The 22,313-nt window shown below is 48.0% G+C and overlaps 2 protein-coding genes across 2 annotated transcripts in view; one reads left to right on the forward strand and one right to left on the reverse strand.

Moving 5' to 3' along the window:
* RCC1L (RCC1 like) overlaps positions 1–22,313 on the forward strand; it is a 67,433-nt gene that overhangs the window by 36,589 nt on the left and 8,531 nt on the right. The gene's annotated exons all lie outside the window — the stretch shown is intronic.
* The window catches only part of CASTOR2 (cytosolic arginine sensor for mTORC1 subunit 2), a 121,652-nt gene continuing 101,879 nt past the window's right edge, over positions 2,541–22,313 (reverse strand). Inside the window, exons 3-9 of the mRNA XM_069874154.1 lie at positions 13,222–13,415; positions 12,363–12,495; positions 10,833–10,956; positions 10,214–10,324; positions 8,788–8,870; positions 6,958–7,052; positions 2,541–3,057 (exon numbers count right to left, since the gene is read on the reverse strand). Coding sequence (XP_069730255.1) covers positions 2,992–3,057; positions 6,958–7,052; positions 8,788–8,870; positions 10,214–10,324; positions 10,833–10,956; positions 12,363–12,495; positions 13,222–13,415 — 806 coding nt within the window. The 3' untranslated portion in view covers positions 2,541–2,991. The remainder of the gene's footprint in view (positions 3,058–6,957; positions 7,053–8,787; positions 8,871–10,213; positions 10,325–10,832; positions 10,957–12,362; positions 12,496–13,221; positions 13,416–22,313) is intronic.

The following is a 22,313-nucleotide window of genomic DNA, read 5'->3' on the forward strand; positions in this document are numbered from 1 at the left end:
TCGGGTTCAGGGTTCAACCAGTTCGGGCTGAGTTCAGAGCATCCCAGCGCCCACCAGTAACATGATGTGGGGAAATGCTACAGGGAAAGCATCAAAGACCCCAAGCTGTCCGAAACAATCTCTTGGTTCTCAGGACAAAACATGAGAGAAAATTAATAAACTGGTGGAGCTGAGGATGATGGCAGAGACATCGTCTCCCTCAATGGCGTTTCACACTTTGTGAACTTTCCAGGCTCACTTTCCCATGCTGGGACATCACCCTGCTTGGTGAAGTTTTGAAACACCTCAAAAATTGCTACAGATTTTTCCAAATTTAAGGTTGAGCTGTCAGGAAAATAGTGGGAAATTTAAACTAAAAAAAAAAAAAATCAGCCTCTAAGCAAGCCTGAGTGCAAAGTTAAAAAAAAATAACAATTAAACCCTATTTTTTTCACTTTCTCTTAAGGCTCAGAAAAGTCAGTGCTTGTTTCAAGTAATTCCTCACCCTACACGTCGCGGTCCCAGCACACGTGGAGGGCAACGCACGCTGCTCTCTGAGGCAGAAAGTGGGTAAATAATCCTTTTCCAAAGGGTGATAAAACCTAGGAGCACAAAGAAGACTCTGTACCAGAGACACTGTCCAAGCTCACTGGGGAAGCTCAGGCACAGCTCAGCCTGTCGGAAGGCCTGGCTGGCAACTCTGTAGCTGCACACTAACCAGAGTTGCCAAAGCCATCCTGCACAGTCCTATCAACACCCCATCTGCCTCCCCAAGGAGAAACCCTTCAACGTTTTCCATGGTGAAAAGGTACCGACCGCCCTACCACATCCTTCAGCACAGCTCGCAGCCAACAATGCAGCACAGATTCCTTTAAGTACTGCCCCGCACAGCCTGTGCTCGCATCCCTATGGCAAGTGGCAGGAGACCAAAGCATCAGCATCTTTCCAACCAAGCATCCAGAGACACACCTGGAAAACACCTTTCCTGCGAAATCTGGAGCAGATATACCGTATCGTGGGGCAATTCTGAAAACCCACCTAAAGGAACAGCATGATGTAGTGTTTGGGGAAATATCAAAACACGTGCCTCGGTGTTTCTCAGCCTGGATGTTTTAATACATCAGGGCCTACAAAGGAAAGCCACCCACGGTTTCTCCAGTGGATGCTCTGACCAGCTGCCACACAACATCTCGCTGATGGAAAGCCAGAAAGATAGGAAAGTCAGCGTCTGGGTCCAGCAGCACCAGGAACCACAAACGTTAAGCTCAGCCCTTCAGCAACGTGAATGGAAAACTAACCAGTGAGCTGTAAGCCTGTGTATGTTTGCATGCCCTACACACCAGTATAAACCTGTCTGCACATTCTACGCACCAATACAAACGGTGCCACAATCTCAAGTGCTTGCTCACTGCCTCTGGAGTAAACAAAACCCTGCCTCCAGCCTGCAAGACACAGCCTCAGCAAAACCACGCCAGCGGCTGTCTCTTAAGCCAGGCTGGAGAGCCCTCATTAAAACTGCACGACCTGCAATGTCTCTGCATTAAAAAGAAGAAGTCTAGAAGAATTAAAAAGAAGAAGTCTAGAAATGCAAGCGATCCGGGGGGTCCCTGCAGAGTCCTTGTGCTTCTCCTTTCCACCACTCCCACTGCACAGTCACAGTGTGGGGCAGACCACGGGTACCTGTGTCTTAGGTGACACACTGCTCTCCCCACGTTTTCCAGAGTGTTTGGAGCAGCCGCAGGCACGATTTGGAGGTGGGTGCCACCCTGTGCCTCGATGCCCGGCTCCCAGTGGCCTGCAGCTTCAGCTCGAGTCAGGAGCGAAGACGCTGCTGCTGCCCCACAAGAAAAGCCCAAATCATCTTCCCACAACAGACCCAGAAGTAAATGCCTCAGCGCTGATGCATTTTCAGCACTGCTTGGCTTTTGAAAGGTTGCCCAATGAACCCAACAGGAAAAACCCAGAAGTCAAGTCCCCAGCTGGCAGCATTTCAAGCCTGGTGGTGAAGGAGCTGATGGAAAACTGCAGGAAGGTCCTGGGTGGGGACAATTTGCTTGCAGCTCTTGGCCAGTGTGACCTGGGATTTGCTGGAGCAGCTACTCAGGGACTCCGAGCAATGCTTCGTGTCCCCATGAATGTGTACTAAGTGGATGGGAAAAAGCCTGTGGGGACAGGAGAAGAGACACATCTCCTCTTGCTGGCCGTGGGGGAAAAGGGCTCAGGGATGGGGGTGCAAGGGGACAGCAGCTGCCCTGGAGGAGGGGACACAGCAGGATGCAGGAGGCGGTGGGAAAGGTGACTGGGGAAAACTGAGCTGAAACAGCTAAGTTTCAATGCTGGCAGAAGTCTTGGTGGCACCACCTGCTGGGAGGCTGGCCAGAGCAACGCTCCCCCTGCCCAGGTTTTCTTGGAGCAGCCAGGCTTTGACTGCGGGGAGAAAGGGAAAATCCAAACAACTGGATATTTTCCCCTTTTCCAACACCAAACAGTTTTGCCAAGAGAAACAGACCCCATTTCCCATCCTATCTCAACATAAGCAACGACAGGCAGTCCTCAGAAAGTCTGATGCAAGAACTATGCGACGTCTTTTCTGTTTAATTCCACATTTCATTTTGTTTACGGGTTTCAAGCGGTCCGTCTGTCCCAGCTGTGCCGCGAAGCAGTCGGCCATCCACACTTCGGGGAGAGACGGGTGGCCCCAGGCAGCTCCTTCCACACCAAAACCACGGGCAGGTTACGTTTTGCCTTGGAGCTGAACGTCAGGAAACCGTCTGAACTCCCTTTCCTCCTGCCCCTCATTCATCAATTTAATAAAATAACAATAATAATAATTAAAACAAAGCCTTATCGGAGCTGTTTCTGCTCAACTTTCCACAGTCTCTTTTCATGTCACTCTCTGGAATCAGATTTTTCAAGAAATACTGTGAGAAAAAAAGAATAATAATAATAATAATAATTATAATAATAATAATTATAATAATAAAAAGCATCTGGAACCAGCTCAGAAGATTTCTAATGCTTTTCAGCTTGACTGACTTGGAGTGCATTGACCACACCGTTTATATTTTCTTCAGGTACCTGCAAGGAAACAAAAAAAGAAAGGTCACACCTTAGCAAAAGCCAAGGGGCACAAGGAAAGGAGAGGCAGGAGACGAAGCCAGAATGGTCCCAAGGAAACAGGTACTTTGCTGTTGGACACCAGAACCCTGCTGAGAAAGGGCTCCATCTACAAGAGACAACTTCCAGTCCAAAAGAGTTAACCCCTGGTAGCCCAGGAACAAGCGCTGTCAGTGAGATCTGGCTGGTGGTGGTGCTGGGGAGGAAAATGTTTTGAGGTTTTCCTTTCCTTCTCCTTGTCCTCTCCCCTCCTTTCCCTTCCTTCCCCTGGCGAAGCACCTCACTGGGGTGAGCAATGCTGACCCTGTGGATGGCTATGCACCATCTCCCATCTTGGACCAGCTCCCAGGCCCCGGCAGAGGGAGGAGCAGCCGTTTCCCAGAGACAAGGGGTGGAACTGGATGGGCTTTGAGGTCCCTTCCAACTCAACCCATTCCATGATTCCATAATCTCAGAGCTACCGTCATCGGTGAAAAAGACCATCACATGTCACACCAGACAAGAAATGAGGTGTCTGACAGCTACAGAAACTCAAGGCACCGTCTCCTCTGCGAGAACCAGGAGCCCAGTGCCTGGATTCACTGGACACACTCCAGAGCACAGAGAGTGCAAATACAATTGGACTGTGATTTTCTGCAAGGCTTCTAACAAAACTAAGGAAAAAAACCCATGAAAAATAACAAGAAAGAAGTTCAATTTTCCAGTGGAAAGATGGAATAGGAGGCTAACCGATGATGTGTGAAGAGAAGTCCACTGGGAAAGGAAGGAAATAATCTTAAATCAACCATACAGTGAATTCTTCTGGGTTAGGAAGAAAACCCCAGCGCACGTCCACTGCAGGAAATACACCTTTGATACAGGGCTCTGTACTGCCTCCCCTCCATCACCTTTCCCAGAATGCTGAATGCTGCAGTGGAAGGAGCCATACGACTCTGCCTCTCCAGAAGATAATGAGAGAAGACAGAGGAATCCATTTTGCAAACTGCATCTTCTTAGTCAGCCCCAGCGGATGAACAACAGGTCTCTCCATCTGCTCCTTTAGTGCAGTACGGAAGCAGAACCAGCCAGTCCTGCCCCCTGGCTTTGACCTGCACGGACCCACCTCCTCCTTAAATACAGGGAACGGTCCTTCATTCAATGCAGAACACTTGACTCCCTTAACATAAAGGAAACACCTGGAGAAGAGGAGGCTGAGGGGAGACCTCATTGCTCTCTCCAACTCCCTGAAAGGAGGTTGTGGAGAGGAGGGAGCTGGGCTCTTCTCCCAAGGGACAGGGGACAGGACGAGAGGGAATGGCCTCAAGCTGCACCAGGGGAGGTTTAGGCTGGACATTAGGAAAAAAATTTTCATGTAAAGGGTCATTGGGCACTGGCAGAGGCTGCCCAGGGAGGGGGTTGAGTCACCTTCCCTGGAAGAGTTTAAGGGACAGGTGGAGGAGGTGCTGAGGGACGTGGTTCAGTGATTGATGGGAATGGTTGGACTCGATGATCCAGTGGGTCCTTTCCAACCTGGTGATTCTATGATTCTATGAAATGGCATCAATCATACCCTAAATGTTTGGGCCTGATTTTCTCCAGGACAGATGTGCAACTAGTTTTGATTTGCAGGACACATTCTGCCTCGCCACCAGTGGAGAAGTCCTACCCCACAGGAAAGATCACGTCAAAGGCAACAAGCCCTTCTAAAGCACTCTGAATCGTTGACAAGAAGTAATGAAAACCTTAAATAAAGGGAGAATGCAGATAAAAGATTCAAGATGCACTCTGAGAAATGTCCCTAGAAGTCTAGGTTTCTGGGTAGCCAAGTTAGGGAAAACAAGGAACAGTCTAGCTCAGAGTCTTCGCCAACAAAACCAATCTAGAACCAGCCAGCACAGAGCTGGAGCAAAGTCAAGCGAAGGAGCACTTGAAAGGCACCTTCCACACAGCTGGAATAGCACTGTCCAGATGACAAGGCTTTGAAAACCATAAGAAAACAGCAAGGAGAATGCTAAAATACTGACTTGAGTAAGGAGGGTCTGCAGACCTGAATGTGGGGCTCAAATCCCTGCCAGCTGCTCGGAGGCAGGGATGTGCTGGGCTCAGATGCAGCACTTTGAAAAGGTGGAGCTGCCTGCAGAGTCATCACAATTGTGTGGCACAAGTTTTAAGTGAAACATCTATTTTACCTGACAGGGCTTAGCTCTCCAGATATTGCTTGACAACCAGAAGCACTCTGCACCTTGTGCTCTGCACAGAAAGCACGCACCTGGGGCCACAGGTAGGAATGCGAGGCAAAACTAACAGTATTGATTTTAAAATGGTGTTTTATTAGCTTATCTTATCAGCACAGTTAATATTCAAGAAAATAAGACAAACATATATAACACTTTGACCTCTGCTATCTGGAATAATATTTACTTTTACTCTTTGCACACATGACCTATAGGCTGCAAATGGTTCTCACCAACTGTGAAAAACCAAAGTAAGTAGCTGAAAAAAACCTGCCCTGAACGCACTGGGGCTTTTACAGGTCAAAAGTAGGGCCTGAGGGGTGAATTTGCAACGATGAAAGGAGAAGTATAATGCAATAAAGGGCATATTTAAGACAAAATCCTGAAATGCACAAAGCAGCTGAGAGTTTGGTTAGCCTGAGGGCTACTGACTCCCTCCCACAGGACTTGGGGAATGCACTCCAAGTCAAATGCTGGCCTGTTGGTGGTTGCGGGCAGAGGGAAATTCCTCATTTCTGAGGGTGTCCTATACAGCCAAGGAAGAGCAGAGGTAGGCCTAATGCCTAGAATCATAGAATCACCAGGTTGGAAAAGACCTCTTAGATCATCGAGTCCAACCATTCCCACCTGCCACTAAACTGTGTCCCTGAGCACCTTGTCTACTCGTCTCTTAAACACATCCAGGGATGGTGACTCCACTACCTCCCTGGGCAGCCTCTGCCAGTGCCCAGTGACCCTTTCCGTGAAAATTTTTTTCTGATATCCAGTCTGACCCTCCCCTGGCGCAGCTTGAGACCGTTCCCTCTTGTCCTGTCCCCTGTCACTTGGGAGAAGAGGCCAGCTGCCTCCTCTCCACAACCTCCTTTCAGGTAGTTGTAGAGAGCAATGAGGTCTCCCCTCAGCCTCCTCTCCTCAAGGCTAAACACCCTCAGCTCCCTCAAAAAGGTCAAATATCTACCAGTATAAAAGAGAACTCTGCATGAACAGCCAGACACTCATGGTAATGATTGCTACTGCTATGGGCACTAACAAAACCAAACACGGCAAGACCAAACTTCTCTGCTTCAAAATCCCCTTCTCTTGCTGTGCTGCCAGTCCTTGCTATTTTATCAAAAGCCCATATCATGAGGAGGAGGATGCAGAGACAGCGGTGCTCAACACGACTCACAGATGGCTCTCAGAATGCCAAGGCCAGGGCCATGTGGGTACCAAGAGATGAAGACCTGGGTTTGGTACTGAGATTCACCAAAATATTTATCCCACTCAAAGGCACCCTCCTAAGGGTCTGAAGCCTCCAACTACGCTTGCAGCAAAACAGCGAAGGTTTGTGGCTGTTAAGACAGTGACACAGTGGAAGACGAGGAGTTTGTGAAGTCTCCGTGGCCACGGGTCTTTAAGGGCTGAGACCAGCCCTTTGCAAGAATGACACTCCGAAATGCTGTTGTGCCTTGGGGTAGGGCTGGCCTGGGTTCAGGAGCCTCAAACCCAGGGCAGCAACAGCCAGGAGGCTGGAGAGAGCTACCTGCTGGGCTAGGTCACAGCAAAGGCACTCCAACAATCTCTTCAGGTGGGAAATGATATTCTCATCATGTATTTTCTCCCATAGAAAAGATCTCCTCTCCTTCAAAAAAGCTGTCTTGATACTCACCAATGCGTGATCAAACTTAAAAGTACTGATGTAGTAGGCTGGGATGTCGGCTGCGGCCAAAGGCTCAGAAATCTGAGCAACGATTCCACATTCATCTGTGGGGGAGATAAAGACTCAGTCACTGATTGGCACCTATTAGTCTTGCAGAACTCCAGGGTCTCGCCAGCTCCACACATACAAGGAGTCTGTCTTCACAAACACCAATCAAAAGGGACCTCTGTACTAAAATGTGTTCTTCCTCACAGAATCTGGCTCTTTGGGTCACAACAATATATTACACATGGAATTTTATTGCCTTCTTTTTGTCACAGAGAAATGTAAATCCTCAAAGGTACAAAAAATTAGAACTGGAATGATTTTCAGAGCTCCAAAGAATGGCAAATGACAGTCAGGAAGGAAGCACCAAAGGCCTCACATTCCCTATCCTCCATTTTCTGCTTAGGTTGCTGCTATGAAGTTCTCAGAGGCTCGGTTCTCCAGCCTGTCCAGATCAATGGTGCATTGCTTCCAGATAAAATCTGAGTTTCCCTGATACAAAGTGAACATTTCAATTTGATTCTAAGCTAAAGAATTTAAACATTCCATATTTAGGGGGTTGACAGGTGTCCTGATGGCCATCAGTGTCAACACCATGCCATTTCTACATATTTTGACTCTAAGATGCATAAAGAGAAGGTTCAAGAAAATTTCCTTCTTGCTACTTTTGTTTTTCTGGCCTAGAATTGACAATTGAACATAAAAATTGGCCAAGCATTTTTCAGAGATGTTCTTGAAACCGTGAGGGAGGCCCCAGCCCAGGTTGCCCAGAGCAGTGGTGGCTGCCCCATCCCTGGAGGGGTTCAAGGCCAGGTTGGATGGGGCTTGGAGACCCTGATCCAGTGGGAGGTGTCCCTGCCCATGGAAGCGGGGAGGAACTGGATGGGTTTTGAAGTCCCTTCCAACCCAAACCATTTTATGATTCAATGATTTTGTAACTGCTTCAGAGACTATGGGGAGCCCCAGTGTTTTCTGAAAATCAGGCCTTCTTTGCAGTATTCAGACCAGACTCCTTAAAATTACAGGGGACATAAAATCAACAAGAACACATTCACACATGTGAAGCATTTATTCTGTGTTACTTAGGGCCAATTGAGTAGAGAAAACACTTGCAGCACTGGATGTGAAACAGGTCTATGAATAGGAGTCTTGCTTGCACTGCTATAGAATCATAGAACAGTTTGGGTTGGAAGGGACCTTAAAGATTATCCAGTTCCAACCCCGCTGCGATGGGCAGGGACACCTCCCACTGGATCAGGCTGCCCAAGCCCCATCCAACCTGGGCTTGAACACCTCCAGGGATGGGGCAGCCACAACTTCTCTGGACAACCTGGGCCAGGGCCTCCCCACTCTCATGGTGAAGAAATTCCTCCTTATGTCTAGCATAAACCTATACTAAATCTCCTAAAGCCCCAGCGTTGCCCAAGGACTTCCCTGATGTATGATAGCACTTTCTAACCTCTGATTTCAGCCATCTGCAACGCATCCCTGTGCCATCTCTTTGTCCATTTTTCCTCTTTAAGCAGAGACCCAGCTGTAGCTACCTCCCAAGCCCAGGAAATGAATGCAGTTTGGATGGAGCTGTCAAGGAAACATTTTCAAAGTATATTTAGAAGTCTGACTTATTAGGTAGAAGCCAGACTCTTCCTATTTGAAAAATCTCATCTTGCAAAGTCATGTTCAGCTGCTGGCTCTTACAATGCCTCGGTCTCAGATGGATTTTTCCATCATCCTTGAAGGCCCTGAGGCAACTGGCTACCTGCGCACCAACTGATCGTACAAATGTTTACCTACCGAAGCCAAGAGGCTGCCCACCAATCCGCACCATCTTCCAGAGTTCGCCAGATGCACTTGTAAACAACAAATTATTAGGAAATCTGTAAAAGAAAAGGAACACCAAACATGGCAATTAAAGCACAGCAGTGCATCAGGTCTGCTTGCGGGGAGGCTGCTGTTCCTGTATCCCTGTGCTGCCTGAAGCCAACAACAGTGGTGGTGGCAGCCCTGTGAAGCTGAGAAAAGCCAAGGCAAGCGGGAGAAATGTCCCTCCCTGCCCCTCCAGATGTCCTACGGTAAATGAGCACCTGATGCTACGAGTGTGCACAGCCACCTGGGGAGCAAAGCAAAAGATTTCCAAGGCTTTACAACCCCTGAGATAGTTAATTTGAAAGTTTGATTTGAGTTGTGTTTAGAAACATGTATGGGCAGGATATGTGTCCATACTTACTCTCTCAGGAATGTGAATAGTAACCACTGTGTTTGTGTCTAAGCATCATCAGTGCTTTTTTCCACAGCATCTCTGAGAACCCTGCAGAGATCCCCCATTTCTTACCAGGGGAAAAAAAGCCAAGGGCTAACGACCCTGCTGAAGACCAAGCAGGAGGCTGTGACCGAGAAGGAACTGGCCACCTTGGTTCCCCAAGCACCAGGCTCGCGCTCCAATCCTCCAGCCCCTCTTGCAGGCAGACAGAGGTTTACTCCAATTAAGGTCGAAGAAACTTTCAAGAGGGCAATTAATAGTTTGCAAAACAAGACCCCGGGGCAGGCAAGAACCAAGCTCAAACACTGCGCTGTGTGTCAAAAGCAACTCTACGCGCTGCACCTCTGTGCAGCCTCCGGTCCAGCCTCCAGACCTCAGAGACTTGTGTGATGTGAAGCCGCAGAAGCTCACACACACAAACAGGCTGATATTTGCTCCCTAGCTGACTTTCTCCTTGTCAGACAAACGAGTCAAGGGCTCCCTCTGCACAGGGATGACTCAGTACATTATCATCACAAAACGAGGCTCTGCACCAAGCTCAGCCATGTGTAAAAGGGAGGACAACATCACTGACATCCCCATCCTGCTTTTGGCCTATAGCAGTAAAACTTCAACCATGTGCACCAGATTATTTTGGGGTTTGCTCTAAAAAGCACAACTAATGAAGAATGGAATAAAAATGTCAAAATCACTTCACTGCAGTGCTCCTTTTTCAAAAGTGAGATAACCCTACATGGCTTATGGTTTCACTCCAGGCTTGAACAGACAAGCACAATATTTAGGAGCCGGAACTACCTTGCCAGTCTTCACTCAGGAAAGTGACAGGGTGTACAGGCATGTAACATCCACACAATGAGGCTCTCAAGAATTAACACAGAGGAGCTTAAGCTCCTTCCTGCTCCTTTGAAAACATCCCAGGTGCTTTTGTGCTCTCCAGGAGACCCCAAGACCAAAGCTCACCTCTGCTGTGTCTGGACATCCATGACCAAGGAGATGTAACCCTCAATGAGAGAAAAGGAGAAAAAGCGAATATGTCCCGAGTCTTCGTTGCCCACAACCGAATCTTTTACTCTGTATAAAGAGAAAAGAACAGCATTAACTGTGGCTGGAAGAGCAAAGGAAGGCTTTTAAAATACATTTAGCCAGTGAAACCAGAAATGCTTCATATACTGATTTAGGGAAGTGACGCTTGCAGGGGAAAAACACGCCAGTCCCCACAACTGACAAACCTCTCCTATTCCTGCCCCAAGGTCCTCTTGCAGGAGGCTGTGGGCCAGGAACCACAGGCACAGCTGGTCATACATCCTCCAGTCCTATGTGAATGTGCAGCACATCGATCACATTGCTACTCCTAGCTTAAATCTGAAAAGGTAGAGCTTTCCAAAGCCAACGGATGTCTTTGGGCACCCTCAATCTCCTACTTGGCTTCCACCCATCAGGACAACCTGGTGGAACCTCCCTAGGCACGGAGCATAAAGTCACAGGAGATCCCTGGGCATCCTGGAGGGGCAATGTGAACTTGTGACTCCAGATGTTGGCCACATCTCCCCTGGGAGCCCGTCCACCTGCTGGGACCTACCCATTGGAGTAAAACATGACATCCATTAGGAGTGTAGCAACAGTGGGAAGGGTATCTGGATCCAGGCTGGTGACGCAGAACATGTTACTTGGACTGGAAAGGGGATGAATGACAGGCCTCTGAACTGAAAGAGACAAACACAGACACATACAGCTATGAAGCCACGTTTACAGCAGGTTCACATCCCACCAGACGCACCGGCAGTGGGTGCAGAGAAAACTGCTGGTGCTTTTAAGAATGTTTCGCATCACTGAAGCCTTGCCGGTTCTCAGGCAGGGACCGAAGAGACTGAGAATGACCTGCTCTTGCAACATCCTCCCTGAAGTACAGGGTGGGATCACCCTGAGCACCCTGCCCCGCATGGGGCACAGCCCTGCTCTCTGCTCGTAGGGGCTGTCAGGCCATTAGGTGTATCCCTGTGAGACAAGAGCCAAGCTAAAGGAGGTGCCAACATCACCTGAAAAACAGAAATAAATCCAGGCTTCTGCCATTTAGAAGGCAGGGCTATGGCAGGCACTTCTCTAGCTGCGGCTGCTGGCAGCGCACTCTCCTTTCCCTCCTTTCTGGGGGCCTATTTTGCCATAATACCTACAAATATTGAAAATCAGATGACAAGCAGGGGCCTGGCAAACAATGCTTGCAGCCAGCGGCTGAGAAGCAGCCGGTGTTTAGGCACACAACCACTAAACACAGCAAACTACATACTTGTGCGTAATAAACATGTGCTTCACTGTGCCCTTCCTTTCAAGGCCAGGTTGGATGGGGCTTGGAGCAACCTGATCCAGTGGGAGGTTCCCTGCTCATAGCAGGGGGACTGGAACCAGATGGGCTTTAAGGTCCCTTCCAACCCAAACCACTCCGTGATTCTACAATTCATGCTTTTCATATGAGGCTCATTTTCTACAAAAAAATTCTCTGTAGCTATCAAGTGACAAGGCTGAGTGGCACTTCATGACAACTCATCCCTGCTTTGTTTGGTTGTGGTAGAGGTGTGCAGGTAAGTAGTTCCTTCTCCTGATTGTGGCCTTTGCTTGGTACTTGTTCCTCTAGACTGGAAGCATCCTAAGGTTCTGTACAGCCCTGGGCTGACAATGGCCTTGATCCTGACTGGTACTGAAGTGTGAAATCTGAACAGTATTCTCCGTGCATTGATCACCGCAATATTTAAACAAGCTTTTATATAAGCCATTCCCCTTTGAAATATTGAAACATGGAAACATGGGCTACAGACAATGCTATTTTTGCAACTGAAATGAACTGTGTTTTACCCTTCTGCCTCCTCTAGAAATGTAAAACCCACAGGAAAAGGTTTAGATTCAGTAAAGCTCATCAGCATTGCTCAAAAACTTAAGCACCTATTCAAATCCATGGTTGAACCAGGAAAGACTCAGGCATGCGTTAGGATAGTTTATTATCATACAGCAGGATAAACATTCACCAAAGTGCTGAAGGCAAGCAGGAGGCAGACTTTCAGCCCCATGTGTCGTAAAGAGAAATTCCCTGGCAAGCTGAGCCCATGCTCGTCCTTACCCAGTTTTGGTTTGACGAATCCATTCGTTATCCCCAGGTCATCAGCAGCCACTGTCTCCCCGTTCACTACTCTGAGGATAGTGAACTCAGCAGCCAACGTGTGCATCACAAAGGGCAGGTCTCGCTCACGTACCTGAAATGGACAACAAAATTAGCTCCAGAAGTAAAAATACACAGCACAGTGGTGGTTACATGCACTCAGAGCACAGAAAAGCGGACACATCACTCCTGCTTGAGCCAGCAGGTGTGTCTAGAGAAGCACATTTGGTGATATCATTGCAAGTAGCAGTAGGATTAAGCACCAAAGTGCTTTCAAGACCGTGGCGTCTGGAGACTTTGAAGAGAGAGATGTTTCACCTCTTTTCCAGGATCTCTTCAAGACCTCAGCACTGCCTGTTCTTCAGCTTTAGAAATAAAGCTTATGTGGTCATGCCCTCTGTGTGTGTGCATGAGACAGAAAGACAGTCTGTCTGCCTATCCCCAAAACAACTGTGGAGCCTCTTGGTCTTCATCAGCCAATCTGACAGCAGACACTCTGTCCCTCTACCTCGCAGAAAACCAGTGTCTGAGTGATGGTGGGAAGTGCTGCCAGTGCTTCTATTAAAGGAGAGACTGTAGTGTAGGCTCAGCACTTCCGTTAGATGCCAGATAACGCACATCGACAAATGCCTCATCCCCTGGGAAAAGCTCCTGAGCTGTCCAAGAGCCCAATCACAAGGCACAAAGCTCTGGGGAAAGCAGATTTTGATACTTCTGCTGCTCCTCAAACAACTTGTTCCCAGAAATTTCATTAAAGCTGCCCAACTGAACCTTCACTGGGTGGCAGATGACTCTGCCTGGTCCTCTCATGTCCTCTTACCAGAATGAAGTCCGTTTGATAGGTGGAGAGCATGAACACTGAGATGTTTTGGTCAGCTAGGGGTGCTATTACTGACTTGGCAATTTTGGTCACTCCGATGGGCTGGGAGCCGGAGAAGCCACCTCCGCCAGACACCACGTTGAGGGCAAGCCATGTTGCATCGGCCACGCTCAAGTGTTCCGAGGAAGGGAGCTCTGCGAAAAGACAAAGGAGGAGGGGACAGGTTTGTTTTAGAGGAAGAGAAAGGCAGGTCCACCGTCTAGTCTGCATGCGGTTAGCACAGACCTCAGTGCAAGGAAGGAGGGGAGCCCACTTATCCAGACAACCTCATGGGCTTCCCAGGTGGGTACTGCGCCGCTTTTTAGATATACCAATTGCATCAACTTTCACTGTAGGATTCATACCCATTTTCAAGGACAATGCAAGGAATGACATGAGCATCAGCCATTCACTCAGATGCTGGTGACCAGCACTACTGATTGCCCCATGTGGAAACAGCCTGAGGTCCTTGACTTAACTTGATTCTCCTCTATCGCACAATTTCTCCAAATACTTTACTTGAGCTTTTCTGGTCTCTTTTGACTCCTTTATTCCTGCTCTAAACCCACATTTTGTTCTCCTGGACCTGAAAGGGAGGTTGACAGAGCAGCCTGGGCACTATCACAGCACTTGGGAGCTGCAGAGCAGGTTCCCTACACATCTGACGGCTGCTGCCTCCAAGTGTAAAGCAGAAGACAAGAGCCACCCCACTCTGTAAGGGATGGATGGTGTAACTTATTCACTAGAGATTACAAGGTGATTGCACACTACGATAATGGAAATCTATTTAAGAATAACCCCAGTTCCATTCCATTTGCTTCTAGTCTATCGTCATTAAGCAGTTAAAAATCTGTAGCTAAACCATTTAATACCAATTACTGTTTTAAAGAAACCTTAATGTATTAACAGCCTGTAAAACCAGGCGCAGATTCTGGAGTGAAGGCACAAACTTCTCTAAGATTCTTTAGATGTTGGTTTGGCAAATTCTAGAAACAAACAGTTCTGATCCAGATCCAGACTTACATCATCCCAGCTAAATCTACTTGACATAAGGAACCTGACCTAAAATGCAGATCCAGACAGCAGAGACGCAGCGGAGGTCCCAGTGGAAACCTACACACTTTGCTTAGAGGTTAAATGCAGCCCAGCAATCCAAAAGCATAAATCTCAGTACTGCTGCCCTTGCAGACAGCATAGGCGAGCCACTTCATGTCTCCATACCCACATTTCCTACTCTGTCCACCCACTCCTAGCTCCTCATAGAATCACAGAATGGTTTGGGTTGGAAGGGACCTTAAAGATCATCCGGTTCCATCCTCCTGCCATGGGCAGGGACACCTTTCTACATAGAGGAGAAAAAAAAAGGTACTTCCATTCCTTCTCCTTCAGCGAGACCTCTGGGAGCAGTTTCTGTACAGCTCCAGACACCATGTAATAAATCCATAACCCCCCCCAAATCCCCAGGCACCACCGCTGTGAGACAACAAGAGTGCTGAAAACCCAAAATGAACTGAATAACAAACACTGCTCGTTTTGCTCTCCTCAATAACCTCAATTGTGTGTGGCATGAAAATAACCCTGAACAAACACACTGCAAACAGTGGGGACACTGAGGGTTCTGCTTCTGCATTTTGATGCTTAGCTTTATAGGCCAATGTTTCTTTTTTAGTGAATAATCAGAGCTTACATGGAATGAAAACTAGACACCAGGGAGAGCGTGTAAGTTTGTGCATTAATCAACACCAATGCTACCTCAGAGAGAGCAGCGCAAGTTCCTTGCAGAAAATTATTGCAGCAAAACACCGTTTTAGGCTCTGATAGTCCTTTGCATCAGAAAAGGACCCCCAAAACAAAGCTTGCTACATCAACTGCTGTGGAGAAACAAGGGATGAAAACAACTGCTGCTGATCTAATGAGCAGCTGACTTCTTTTTTTCCTTTATTCCCACCTCTGCTCCTTGCCTGTGAAATAAATAAGAAGAAGAAGCAGCAAAAAAAAAAAAAGATGCATTTCTTCTTTGGCAATGCATTTGCTCCCTGGCAGCAGAGAGCAGGCAGGCGCAGGCGAGGCCACCTGCACGTCATCGGTATTTACACTGCCGTTTCCCGCATCCCAAAGCCATTAAAGCAGCCAGGCAAGTAAATCACAGAAAGGTCAAGTGACACCTTTCCTCCCTGCAAACTCATCCCCACAAGCCTCTGGCGGCGCGGCTGCCCCAGCAGCAGCGCCAACTGAGCAGGATGCATGGGTAGCTCTGCTCCCGCGCTCACCGACCTCTCCCACCCACAGCAGGCACGTCCCAAATGCGCCCAAGTCCGCTAATGACTCGTTACCAGCAGCAAGAAGAGATCACAACTCATTTCCCTCGCTATAAACAGAGTAGATGATCTTCCTGCTTCATATGGGAGATGCGGGACGGGCTGCGGTTCATTAAATACCAGTTTAAATACTACTTTGGGTCACAGATGTGATGAAAGATGCCGTTTTCACAGTGGACGGAGGCATTATCAGCTGGAGAAGCTGCCCCAAGAAGACCTCGTCAACCTCCTCCTCAGGGGGCAGGAAAGCTGGTTTGCCCGTTGCATTTGTAATTACTGGAAAGTGTTGATCACGTTTGGTTTCATGTGTTTAACCGGCCCTATGAAGCATGACAGGGCAATGGCACTCGTTTAAGAAACCAGCCCCTCATAATTCAATTAACTTTGCAGAAAATACATGGAAAGTGACTGCAGTACCGATTTTGGACGCTGTTGCCACTAAGCAGCCAAATGGAAAAGTACAGCCCAAATTTTAATGAAACAAGCCCAGGCTAGAGGCTCAACAAATTCATCTAAATAGCATCAAATCAGCCACGTGGGAAGGTGCTTTGCCCAGGAAGCCATTAAATGCAGTAAAGCCAAGGAGAGCTGAAAACACCAGACGCAACATTAAGGCAGACTCAGTGAGGCAGAATAAGGTAATAAATAAGAAGCAAAATGAGTAATCGTCTGTGTTTCAGCACAAACCCACCCACCCCACCATCTCCACCGTTTTCCTGGTATGAGAGCAGAGCTCCCGATGCCCCACAGCTTCGGCACCACAGCTTTCCCCCACCCTCGCACCATGAGATGAGCGCACAAATCTCTTGTTTAGGCTCTCAAGATCCTCATCCAACTGATTTATCAGAGTGCAGGTCAGTCCCGCTTATGATCACCTCTGGCTGAGAAGGACCTCTAAGAAGTCAGAGACTTGGGCTTTGTTTACTATAATCAAGGTCTTCATTTTGAACGTGCGGGGGCGAAGCCCTTCGATCTCTGGGTTTTCGCCGTGTAACGCTCTGCAGACCTTCTGCCAGGAGCAGGTTCAGCAGCCTGTGGGCTCTGAAACCATCATCTGCTGCCCTTCATCACACCCATCGAGGGTCACAGATTCCAGCTGCCATTTCACCCACAGGAGGTGGCATGGAACCCCACCAACAAGATGTGACCACCTGGGTAGCTCAAACACAGCACTCATCTCATCCATGACTTTGCCTGGCAGTGCAATGCTAGGTACCACTTGCTGGTGGGCTCCAGTCACCCATGGAACTGCTCTCCCATGGCACAGCATAGAATCATAGAATCACCAGGTTGGAAGAGACCCACTGGATCATCGAGTCCAACCATTCCTATCAAGCAGTTTCTCTCATCCCAGATTCTCCCCACTGCATGCAAACTGCAGTGCCACCCAGCAAACAGACAGATGCTGTGCAAGACACAGCTCCTCCAAGGGAGATAATAAGCACCAATCCCTGCTCAAACCAAACGAAGCCAAATAAAGTTTAGGGCATGAGTTACGCTGTTCATTCCCACTGTGGGGATTTAAAAGGCCAGATGTCTGTCCAGAGCCTCACTGGCCTATTTGGCAAGTATTGCTGAAGCAAAGCAGTCTCCACGGCGCACGTCATCCTAGGACGTGAGGTGGTGAGTATCATATCAGCCATAATTGGCTCCTGAGCTCAAATAATCAATACCATTTCCAGTGGGGACAACAAATGTTGGCCGAAACCCAAGTAAGGATTGAATTGCTGCTGCTGGAGCGCTACAAAATGCTGCAAGCACTGCGAGCCAATGCTTCACTCAAAATACCTTCGAGAGGATGCTGGCCAGATGATGAACTTCCAGCTCATGGGTCTATGCAAGCAGCCAAGGTGGCCAAAGAAAGCAGGGAAGAAAATCTCCTCATTCACAGACCTGACCAAAGAGGTGAGGTCAGTATGGGAATGCACAAAGCTGGAAAACAACAAAGTTTTTCTGCCTCTATTTTCCACCCTCGGGAAAATGAGGATGGTGAAGCCCTGGTGCAGGCTGCCCAGAGAAGTTGTGGCCGCCCCATCCCTGGAGGTCTCCAAAGCCACGTTGGATGGGGCTTGGAGCAATCGGATCCAGTGGGAGGTGTCCCTGCTCACGGCAGGGGGGTTGGACTGGATGGGTTTTAAGGTCTCTTCCAACCCAAACCTTTCCATGGCTCTATGACCTCTTAGCCTCACGCACCCTGTAGACTGGGAATGAAAGCACTAAGAGTCCTGCTCTGTAGAATGCTGGAAAACGTGCAAAATTCTCTAAGAAAATATACCACCACCAAGTACACCAGGTTCAAATATTTCACAAAAGGGTAGCAGTTAAGGAAGGGATAACTGGAAAACGCACAGTTCTGTAGCAGAAATGGATCTCACCTACCTACACTGGTCCAGTGCTGTGCAAAGCACTGCCAACCAGAGACTTATCCCCTTCCTCCACAAGGAAACCTGGTGAGCTGTTTTCCGAGGACTTTGTTCCAACTTAAAAGCAATCAGACACCCACTTGAGGACACCTATCAGCTTTCAAGTGAAACTGTAGACATACAATGGATTTACTGTAGTGCCTGGAGAGAAATGAAGGCGCTCAGCTGGTCTGTGTCTTTGGTGTGGGGTGTTGGATCATCTCCTAAGCACTTCTCTTCACTCACTACACAATTTTTTGTGTTATAGCAGAGTGTTGTGGGTGACTGTGCTGCTCCTTGATTTGTTCCCATGCTCTGAATGAATCAATTGCTCCTCCAATTCATCATTCTAGGACTTATGTTTGCAGCCATGGCTCACTTCAAATGTTAAAAAATAACAACATTAAAAAATACTGTGTTTTTTTTGACCAGTCTTCCAACTTTAGATCCCTTATACTGTACTTACTTCATCTTTTATAATCTCCCTCTGCAAAAAAAATGACAGCTAGACTCTAGCTTGTATTAAAAAGACAGAGAAAAAGGCTCCTGCAATAGCAGGACTCCAGTGGTCAGGCATTGAATATAAAAGCGCTGCCAACTGCAAAATTCATGATAAATTGGGAGAGCCCTTGCCAAGACCTCTCTGTGGCAGCACAGCTTATGTACATATATTTTTAATATGATTTTTATATTTATTAAAGGGTTCTCTTCCCACTGCCCAGTGGAAGCTTTTCATTGCTCTGCAGTTTTGAAATCCCATCTTATAATGAAGTGAGGGATTATTATCTAAGGTTGTAAAGCCTGATCCAAAGCCTGGCCATCTTTCTGACTTCTCTTTCAGCTTTATCACTCAGGCACTCAGGAGGGTCTGGAGAGCAGCTGGGTCTATGGGTTCTGGGATGCTCAAGGGAGATTTCCAGCACCCACGGGTGTGGTTTCCCTGACATCCACAAAGTGTATGTGTTTGAATTGGATGCCTCTGCTCAGAAAACTTTTTAGGGATTTTTTTTTTATTCTCAAGGGCACCATGGAAACTGGCCACATGAGCTCAAAATCTTGAGGGGGAGGAGAGTGGGAGGACAATAACCACCTGAGCCTCAGCTCTTTTGCAAGATTAGGCTAAGTAAACGTTCCTTTAATGTTAGAAAATGGAGCACTCGTGTTCCGCTCACTGTCAGAAAGCAGATAAAGCAGGGCAAAGATGTCATTTATCAGTTTCTACAGGGTGCTAAAATCCAGGAAGAGCTCTAAAGCTGGTCAAATGTCCAGCTTTTTTGTGTCTCTCTCTACCCTGGAAGCAGGAGGGTTATTCTTGCAGGATGCTCTGTTCCTTGCTGTGCTCTGCTGCAAGGACACGCTGAAGTGATCCATTGCCGTGCTTCTCCTCTAGCGTCCCCACCAGGGCAGCAAGAACGTCTTGGGGAGGCTACAATGCAAATCATAACCTTTCAGAGGATGCAAACACCCTTTCTTTTCACTTCCAAATGCTGCTAACGTCACTCTTGGTAACTGGGGGCAAAGACTTTGCGGCTGCACAAATCCTCAACAAGCCCCTCGGGCAGTTTGCAGCGCGGTGCCAGGCAGAAAGTCCTTGGTGTCGGTTTGATTCAAGCGCCACAGAGCACTCCCACACCAAGGGACTTATCTGAGCACAATAGTCGGGCGAGATGAAAGTGCACCGCTTGGCTTGGCGTAGAGAAACATGATGACTGAGTCCAAAAATTTAATGCTGTTGTGCACAAGAGAAGGAAGAAAATCCCACAGCTCTGATTCAGCTGAAATCATCTCACATGTCAACGAGCTCGAGCTTGTCCTGAGAAGAGGTCGGCACACTCACGGCCCAACAGCTTCGGCAATTTTTGCCATTTATGCTAACGGTTTGTTTAGCAGCAGCGGGGCAAAAGCTGGGGAGGGGCTCCTGATCAGGGAATGGAGGGACAGGATGAAGGGGAATGGTTTGAAGCTGTAAGAGGGGAGATTGAGATGAAATCTTAGGAAGAAATGCTTTGCTGTGAGGGTGGGGAGGCCCTGGCCAAGGATTCACAGAGCAGGGGTGGCTACCCCATCCCTGGAGGGGTTCAAGGCCAGGTTGGATGGGGCTTGGAGCCCCTGATCCAGTGAGAGGTGTCCCTGCCCATGGCAGGAGAGTTGGAACTGGATGGGCTTTGAGGTCCCTTTCATCCCAAACCATTCCATGATTTCATGGGATGGCCAGGTATCTCTGCAGGGTTGGATCCACAGCTGGGGAACCTCACCATCTCTAACTGCGCGCTCTTGTGGTTTTGACATTTTCTCCTAACAGAGCATGCAAAACTGAGGTTTTTTATTCCAAACTCCCTCAACAGGGAACCTGTGAAACGTGTCATCTCATTTTCCTATTTAGGTATTATCCCACTCACAAAACTGTCAAAAGAACATTGTTAGGTTCATAAACTCAAACACTCCGCAGTGAGAAAATGACAGCTTGATGTGTTATATATTTAACTTCAATGCTTCCGCGCCTCAGTTTCCTACCTATAAAGCAGGTGCAACCCCTCAATTTCTTCTAAATCTTGCTCTCTTCCAAACCTCTTGCTGACCTGTTCAGCTGAGGTTTATACACATCTTACAATTAAAGCATTTCACAGTTAATGCAAAAATCAGCACTAAGCAGGCAAGCACATGGAAAATTTCAGCCCAAAGAAGGAGTTTTGCAAAGATTTAAGTGTCTGAAAACAAGGAGAGAATGGAAAGAATGGGGAAGGTTCACTCTTTGAGCATCTTGCCTTTGTTTTAAGGGAATGAGCTGTTGGTGCTGGTGCTATTCTAGGGATACTAGGGTAGGTTTGAAAGGCAAAGACCTCTCATTTCCCACTATTAAAATTGTAAGACTCAAACAGACAGACAGAGAGAAGAAAGAGGAAGAAAATTAAGAAGCAAACAAGAGAGCCCTCTAAGGAGGAACAAGCACTCACAGCCTGTCCAAGTCTCACTACCTGTGCTCAGGGCAACCAGTGCTCATTCAGCACCCAGTAGAGACCGGCCCTCCCCCAGTCCACACCTCCTAGCAGTGCTCTCAAAGCACGCCGAGCAATGCAGCCATCACTCCTTATTTCTCACATGGAATTTATTTTACACTGGTCCTTGTGTGCTGTTCCAGATTTTCCTTCAATTACAGATTAACCAAAGCGAAAAGGCTATTTAGGGCTCTGCATCAGAACAGGCAAACATACCCAGTTCAACTGTCTCACGTTTTCTTGACAATTCAATTCCAACTCTACCCAGTGTAATGACTAGTTTGAATTTCAAGCTGCTCATATGAATAGGACTAATTACAAACACAGGGAATTAGAGTGATCCCAGGTCCCGTGTCCATCTCACAGAAACTACTCACAAGCAAGGGTGTTCTCCAAGCCCTTTCCTGGAGGGAAATAATCATAGAATCACATAATCATAGCATGGTTTGGGTTAGAAGGGACTTTAAAGCCCATCCAGTTCCACCCCTGCCATGGGCAGGGACACCTCCCACTGGATCAAGGGCTCCAAGCCCCATCCAACCTGGCCTTGAACCCTTCCAGGGATGGGGCAGCCACCCCTGCTCTGGGCAACCTGGGCCAGGGCCTCCCAACCTCACAGAAGAACATTTCTTCCTAACATCTCACCTCAATCTCCCCTCTTTCAGCTTAAAACTGTTCCCCTCATCCTATATCTGCCCTCCCTGATCAAGAGTCCCTCCCCAGCTTTCCTGGAGCCCCTTTCAGCACTGGAAGCTGCTCCAAGGTCTCCTTGGAGCCTTCTCTTCTCCAGGCTGATCAACCCCAACTCTCTCAGCCTGGCCTCGTACAGGACGTGCTCCAGCCCACCAATCATCTCCGTGGCCTTCTCTGGATTTGTTCCAAAGGTCCATGTCCTTCCTGTGCTGAGGACTCTAGAATTGGACACAGGGCTCCAAGTGAGGTCACACCAGAGTGGAGCAGAGGGGCAGAATCCCTTCTCTCAGCTTGCTGGTCCCTCTGCTTTGGATGCAGCCCAGGATACGGTTGGCTTTCTGGGCTGCAAATTCTAAACACATTCACCTCAACCTTTATTTTATAAAAACTGGGAGACTAGGAAACCTTCTTCCAACAGCACCAAGGTCACCTGGGGCATTTCTCCAGGCCCCACTGTCAGAGAGTGAGAATCAGTTCCTAACCAGACACATCAAGTGATTTCATACCAAATATTTTGATAGGAATGGTTGGACTCGATGATCCGGTGGGTCTCTTCCAACCTGGTTATTCTATGATTCTATGATTCTATGATTCTATGATTTCCAGCCACCTCAAGACATACTGGCGAGAAATCACGTCAGCTC

This window comes from Phaenicophaeus curvirostris, chromosome 21 (genome assembly GCF_032191515.1).
Source record: "Phaenicophaeus curvirostris isolate KB17595 chromosome 21, BPBGC_Pcur_1.0, whole genome shotgun sequence".
In the NCBI taxonomy this organism is placed as follows: Eukaryota; Metazoa; Chordata; class Aves; order Cuculiformes; family Cuculidae; genus Phaenicophaeus; species Phaenicophaeus curvirostris.